The sequence below is a fragment of the Lipotes vexillifer genome, unplaced genomic scaffold (assembly GCF_000442215.2).
Source record: "Lipotes vexillifer unplaced genomic scaffold, Lipotes_vexillifer_v1.1 scaffold331, whole genome shotgun sequence".
NCBI lineage: Eukaryota > Metazoa > Chordata > Mammalia > Artiodactyla > Lipotidae > Lipotes > Lipotes vexillifer.
The window spans coordinates 235,603-242,828 of record NW_006774049.1 but is presented as its reverse complement, the minus strand read 5'-3'; the positions used below and the strand labels follow the sequence as shown (position 1 = coordinate 242,828).

Genomic DNA, 7,226 nt, shown 5'->3' with positions numbered 1-7,226 from the left:
GAATGGCTCTCCCATCTAGACCTGTCTGACTTCTGGCTGAAGTTCCCCCCTAGCCTTTGGAATCTTAGAGGTTGAATGTGTCCCTTGTCTGCTGCTGCTGAGACACACGTACACATTCACAATTTTAATTCCCCATTTGGACTCATTCCGGTTACTCAGTCTCTCCAAGGTCAGAGAGTACTGAGAATTGGAGGGATGTGAATGGGGAAACTGTCAAGCAGGAAGATATGATGGAGTCTAGAGGATTCTAGGGCTTCCCTGGTGGCGCAGTGGTTGAGAGTCCGCCTGCTGATGCAGGAGACACGGGTTCGTGCCCCGGTCTGGGAAGATCCCACATGCTGCGGAGCGGCTGGGCCCGTGAGCCATGGCCGCTGAGCCTGCGCATCCGGAGCCTGTGCTCCGCAACGGGAGAGGCCACAACAGTGAGAGGCCTGCGCACAGCAAAAAAAAAAAAAAAAAAAGTATTTATGGAAGGGCCTTTCTTTAACATCAACTAGCAGTTTTAAATATGTATGTAACAAATGATAAACAAAATTGTGTCAAATGTTTCACCCCATTTATTGTCTTTGTTACATGTATTGTAAAATGGGCCCTGATTGGAAGGGGACTGTGGGGGGGCTACTTGGGACAGGGGTTTGTGGCATGTTCTGGACAGCTGGAGCTGGGGAAACTTGAGCTAAAAAGAGTACACCTGGCGGGGGAGCGGGGAAAAAAAAAAAAAAAAAAAAAAATAGAGGACTCTAGGCAGGTACTGGCCTGTCCAGAGCAGCATGCTCCAACAGAACTATCTGCAGTGATGGAAACTTTCTGTGTCCGCATTGGCCAATACACATGAAATGCGGCTTGCGTGGCTGAGGACCTGAAGTTTTTACTTGGTTTACTTTTAATTATTAATTTAAGTTTAATAGTCTCAGGTGGCCAGTAGTTACCATATTGGACAGAGAAGGTCTGGAGGACCCTGGCTATTTCAGAAAGCTAACAAGAATCCCCGGAGTCGCTGGTGCACTTGCCGGAGACCAGGACGCCCCATGCTGAAAGGCGCGCGGCAGAGTGGGCCCTGGGTTCAGTTCACGTGGAGCTGTGACCTGTGCTTCCTCCCCTCGTGGCTGCTCCCGGGCCACGGCCTGCAGGCACTAACTTTCTCCCGCTCCCTCTCTCCTCCCCAGAGCAGCACGCTGTCCAGGAGCTGACCAGGGCCGCCATGAGTGGTGTGGGCATCGATGGGGAAGTGCTCTCTTATTTGGAGTTGGCTCAGGTTTGTAGCAGTTTGCCTTTCACCTTTTCAGTGTGTTCAACCAGTTCGTTTAACGCTGATGAAACATTCCACTGTTGCATCTGTCTAAATAAAGATGTCACCACCGAGTCACAGAGGCCCCCCACTGTGTGCAAGGAGATCTGAGAGTTTTACGTTTCATGCACCATTCACCCTGCTGGGCTTTGTTTGAATAAAACAACAAGGACCCCACCCACACGCCAGCCCCCTTGTGCCCCCCTCCCCCTGCCCCGAGGCACCAGCTTCACATGTGGGAGAACAACTCAGGGCATGGAAGGAGAAAACATTATCTCTCCTTCTTTGAATTCTCAAACATGGATTGGCCGAGATCAGACGGTTTCTAGAATTCCGTGAAGTCCAGTGATGGATGCCCCACGTCTCACTGCAGCTCTCCTGGGTTTTTTTTTTTTTTTACACCAGTACTTGTTACTGTTGACGTTGTGATTCCATAATCCCCACACACACTTGCCCCTTTCCTCTACAGAGGGTCTGAGATCCAGCCTCGGCTTTGTCACGACATAACTTACTTAAGGCACAAAGCTAAACTCTGCCTCAGTTTCCTCATCTGTAGGAAATAAGGATGGTAATTCACACCCTGTCAACCTTACAGATTATTTTGAGAATCAGGTGGGAGAGAATGTTCCAGAAAGAGCACGGAAGAGAGGAAGCCCTCTCATAATACAAGGGACGTATGCAGAGTTATCTAGTCCCTGGCCTAGACTTACTGGCAATGAGTTTACACTCTGATGGAGCTGAGAATAAACTCCTTCGTTTTTTCTGTGGCCTATTAGGTTTGGCTTTCTTCATTCCCTTTCTCAGGGCAGTGGTTTACTAAGTGTTAGGTCAGGCAGTTTCAATCGAGATTTCTCAGAAGGGAAAACGGTGGACCAGGACTTCACAGCAACCTGCTCACTCTGACTTAACATTCAACAAGGATTTGTTATTTTCTCCCCCTGTACCAGGCACCACCCTAAGAGGACATGGAGATACAAACATGGTAGATTCTCTGCCCTTGGGGCCGTCCTAGGCCACTGAGGGAAACAGACACAAGCACAAATTATTAAAATCCAATGTGAAAAACAACCTCACAGAGGTTCCAGTTAAAAGTGAGAACAGACATCAATCACAAGTAAAATCAGCAAGCCCCCATCAACACTGACTGCCCAAATTTGGAATTTGGGGGTGTTTTGAAACAGGCCTGGAGGACAGCTTATGACTTGCGCCCTCTCCAGTAAGTATTCCTCCTCGAGAACAATCAAATGACCCAGAACTTCATATAGGGCCAGCCCACTTGAGGTAATGATTTACAGTTGTGTCTATTTGTTTGCTGTGTTCCCACCCGGTGCCCTCCCCCGACCCTGCCCACACATACACCCTGCAAAGATATAATATGATTCCTGCTAAGCTCTGACAAGCCGTGGCAGGAAGAGTTTAGGACAGAGTCTCCCACATCTTAGCTCATCTGTTAGACCCTAACCCAAGGGGTAAGTATTTCACAGTCAGCTTGGGGACAGGTGGGACCCTGATCTGTTGCATTTTCCAGTTTCTGGGGTGTAAATACCCATACCTGGCCAACTTTAACAACTTGAAGCCACCGAGCTCAGAGTACAGAAGGGATGCCCCCCGTGATGCTCTCGAGCAGGTACAAGCCAACGCCAGTACCGCACTGCTCTGCTCTGACTTGCAGAAGGAAATCTGTTACCAAGAGAAGTTGGAAGCACCTGCTAGAATTGTCTGTCATGTTGGGCTTGTGATCTGCAGAGAGTTTCTTGAGTTAGTTTCTGAGGACGTTGGCTTTTCTCTTGGCCTCTGTTCAGGGCACTGACGGGGGCCCTGGAGGAAACGCACTGTAGGTTTCAGGGGTTCACCTGCTCAAAGAAACTTCAGGAGCAACAGACAACAGAATGGATGTCTGAAAGGGGGCCTGGACAGAAAGAGGGAGGGATGGGGGGACCTGCCAAACTGGGGGAGGGAATGGGGAGTGCACTCTGGATTTTTGAGCATCGGGTGTTTTGCAGTCACAGCTTCCTCAGCTGCCACTGTCCTGAGCATCTGCTCAGAAAGGAGAGGGTGGATCGAGGGTCTGGATCCCTCCGTCCCCGCCCACACTGCCTGCTCTTCTTATGTAACCAGAGGACAGGTAGAGGACAGTCACACATGCTGCGTGCTCCTGCACTGATCTTTCATGCTCCTGTTTTAGATCTCTGGCCCCAGCCAGCTGAGCTTCGACATGCAACACGGAGGATTCTGTTGCCGAGGCTCCTTAAACAGAGATGACATCGCTGCTTTCTCCTGTGGTCTGGTGCCTTCCAGAGGCCACGGCCACTTATCATTAGAGGGCAGGTGGAAGGGGAGAAGAGGAGGGCAAGGCATACTTTAGACTCCTGATCTGATACAGTGATTATTTTTAGCGCACATATCCCAGTGGGGCGGGGGAGGGGGGGTGTGTGCCGAACGCTTGCACGTGGCTGGCGTCGGAACCATGGCCAGAGTCAAAGCCCTGTAGTCAAAACAAGAGGTTTCCGAATGAGTCATCTGGGCCCTTTATTTCTTTGACCCGTCCCGTGGCTTTGTATTTCTTTGTAGCCCCACTTTAGAAAACAGAGTCTGACCCCCTTTTGGTCACTTCCCTGCAGTTTCACAATGCCCACCAGTTGGCCGCCTGGTGTTTGCACCACATCTGCACCAACTACAACAGTGTTTGTTCCAAGTTCCGCAAGGAAATCAAATCGAAATCTGCAGGTGAGGCCGTGCGGTCCCCATCTGTCCAGTTCCCCTCACCTGTGACTGAAGGGTTTCCCTTCACTGCCCTCGAGAAGGAACGCGGGCAGCCCCCAGCTCATGGAGAACTCCTCGTACGGTAGTCACAGATTCACGTGACGTGACCCAAGGAATTGGAGGTTGGAAATCGTCTCTGGAGAACTTCACGGCCGGGGAGATCTGGGTGGAGGGGGTGGTCAGGATGCCCTGCTGTGGAGCGAGCAGAGATTGCTGGCTCGCCCTTGTCTGGGGAGGCATGCTTGGGAGCGAGCTTACGCTCTGAAATGAAGGGATCCTGGGTTCAGGCTCTCTGTGTCCAGCTGTGTGATTTTAGGCAAGTGATTCTACCTCTCAAAACTTTGGTGTCACAGTCTGCCACTGGCCCTACCCACAGTCCCTGCCCATTGGGTAGCTAAGATGAGCACACGATAATCATATATGAGAAACCTAAGCACAGAACCTACTAGCACAAAGAAGCCGTGAATGAAGAGCAGGTATCATCATCTGCATCTTTCCTTCCCCAGACAACCAGGAATACTTTGAGCGGCACCGCTGGCCCCCTGTGTGGTACCTGAAGGAAGAAGACCACTACCAGCGTGTGAAAAGAGAAAGAGAGAAGGAAGATATTGCACTAAATAAACATCACTCGAGACGAAAGTGGTGCTTCTGGAATTCATCTCCAGCGGTCGCCTGAGGCAGAAGAGAAAAAAACAAGAAGAAGAAATCTGACTCACCACTTTTAAAAGCACTGCTGTAAAATCAGTCTTACTCTTAGAGATAAGGTGAAGTTCAGGTGTCAGGCACTGATATTCCTCCACTTTCATGCATTTATCTTTGTTGGGATCAAAGCACAAGCTCACCACCCATGAGCCTGGACAAAAAGGGAAGTTGACGCTCACTGCATTCCTTAAACTTGTATATTTTTTGTTAGAAGGCTTAATAAACTTTAGTCCGTTATCTCATTTCTTTTTATACAAAGGAAAAAAAAATCCAGCTCTCATGTTTCGAATTCCAAATTGGAAAATATTTTTATATGGTCTCTTGTAAATGAAAATACTGTGTATTACTTTATTTTACAAGCCACACGTTAACCATGAAATCGCCCTGTGATTCTCTTTGCCCATGTGATCACCAAGCATTATTACTTAGAGGGTTATCCTTCTGTCGTGAAGTAAAGGGTCGGAATGCAATTCCCCAAAGTGCAAGTTAGGGAGTGTTTCATCTTTGTTCTGCTGAATAGCATTGGTATAATTACAAAGTCAACTCCAAGAATGTGTAATATTTACAATATTTGCCATGTAAGTGCTAGTAATTATATGGTTATATGTGCCATGTAAAATATAGTGATATCTTCTGTTGTATAAAACATCTAGATTCAAGAGGACAATCTTTATAATCATTAGAAGGGCTTATTAAATCCCAGCATTATCCAGGGCAAACTCTCTGGTGGACCTGAATACAGAAGATACCGTAAGAGCATTGGTGTTCGGATTGCTGTATTAGGATGTACATCTCTCAGTGTTCCTTGATCTTGCCGTGTTTCTGCATGCAGATTCTCCGCTGACTTGAATCGAGATGGGCAAGGGAAAGGGTCCCCGGACTCTGTCCCAACGTCTGCAGGCTTGTCACACCTCCCCACCGGAAACAGGCTTCCTCAGGTCTCTCACCTGCGGCCACCTTCACTTTGTAAGACCCATATTTTTAACTCTTCCCAGGGAAAACTCATGTTGCTGCAGAAGTATACCAAGGCAGACCACCCACCCCTGCTGAAATTCAGCGGGGCCTGTGAAGGTACGAAGCTGGAGGCTGGGTCGTCTAGGGTCACTGCATTCTCCATCGAAGACAGGAATTTTACTCCAAGAGTCTAGGAAATGGTGCTATTGTGAGTTAGTTCTGACCCTTTGTCATTCTGAGTTTTCAGTGTTAAAATAGAAAGTACTGAGCAGGGGAGTTTTGAGAGGCCGTCAGTCACTGCTTCTCTGTAAATTAAAATGTTACAGCACGCACGCGGAGCATTTTAAGGCCACACTTCCATGCCTGTCATGGGATGTTGTATGGTGGAGGCTGGGACTTATTCTTTCAGGAAGTCAATTTACTGATGCTAAAAGCTGTTGATTTTTTTTCTAGCTTTCAGAAGTTGGAAAAGAGACAGTTGAATCCAAACTCCAGTGTTGACAGCCAAATATATTTGAAACTCTATCCAGATTACAGATGGACATTTATTACTGGCAGTGGATACACACCAGATTCAAAAGCTGGGAGAGGCCCAGCAATAAAGAGGCTCCTTTATGACCCTCTCATGACGAAGGAGGGGGCAGTAGAGTAGGGAAGGATGGGTTGATTGTAAATGCGTCTACTTAAATTTTGGGTCAATAGGTTGTAAGTCATTAATGGAAGGAGAAAGGAGACAGAATGAGAGGAAGAATCGGCATATATCCCATCATAAAATGGTAGAAGTTGAGTTTTCGATGAGTAGTCAGAATTGAATTTATACAACCAAAGCTCCCATGTGATTGTAATCTTGCCAAAATGTAATGGACATATAAATGAACCTGGGTATAAGCAATAATATCCACTAGTGTTTGTTATCAGCTACTGTAACCAAGTGGCTGGTTCATTTGGTTAATGCTGATTATGGCCTTTTAACCATGGTGGTTTGTTTTGTGTTTTTTATTTCACGAAAAGCCAGTAAAATCGTTTAGCTATAAAATGCCTCCAGTTTTTCTTTAAGGACTACCATCATTATCGTGTGTGTAATTTTCATTGCTTTTTAAAAAAAACTGTCAAAACTTTAAAGGTGCTGGGTCATGGGGGCTGTGTGTCCTCTAGGAACCAAGCAGCTTGAATGACCATCATCTTTGTTTTCAGTATTGCCAGCAGAGTGCAATGCCATGATGTAAATGAGGGGTCTGGATCTTTGCTCTTGGCTAATATGGTTATGTCATTAGACGTGGTACAGTTCTGGAAAAAACAAAAATGATGTCTTTACCCTAATGGACTTCTTATAACTGGATTTTTGGGGATTCCACCAGCAATTAAGTCAAAGTTTGCATTGGTGGACTCATGAAGATCAGTCTTTTCTTCAGAAGCAGATCTGAGAAAAGCCTTTGGAAAAATCTGTTAAAAATTTCTGGACTTCTAGGTAGTGTAATATTTGCCCAAGCTCAGAAGGAAGAAGGGTCTCCAGTGAGGT

The 7,226-nt window shown here is 47.0% G+C and overlaps 1 protein-coding gene across 2 annotated transcripts in view; it reads left to right on the top strand.

Moving 5' to 3' along the window:
• RHOBTB1 (Rho related BTB domain containing 1) overlaps positions 1 to 6,743 on the top strand; it is a 71,133-nt gene extending 64,390 nt beyond the window's left edge. The window contains exons 9-11 of one of the 2 annotated variants that reach the window (XM_007448634.1): positions 1,167 to 1,255; positions 3,910 to 4,015; positions 4,558 to 6,743. In XM_007448634.1, the coding sequence (XP_007448696.1) occupies positions 1,167 to 1,255; positions 3,910 to 4,015; positions 4,558 to 4,727 (365 nt within the window). In that variant the 3' untranslated portion in view covers positions 4,728 to 6,743. The remainder of the gene's footprint in view (positions 1 to 1,166; positions 1,256 to 3,909; positions 4,016 to 4,557) is intronic. The other variant, XM_007448635.1, reaches the window with a different exon arrangement.
• The last annotated feature ends 483 nt before the right edge of the window (positions 6,744 to 7,226 follow it).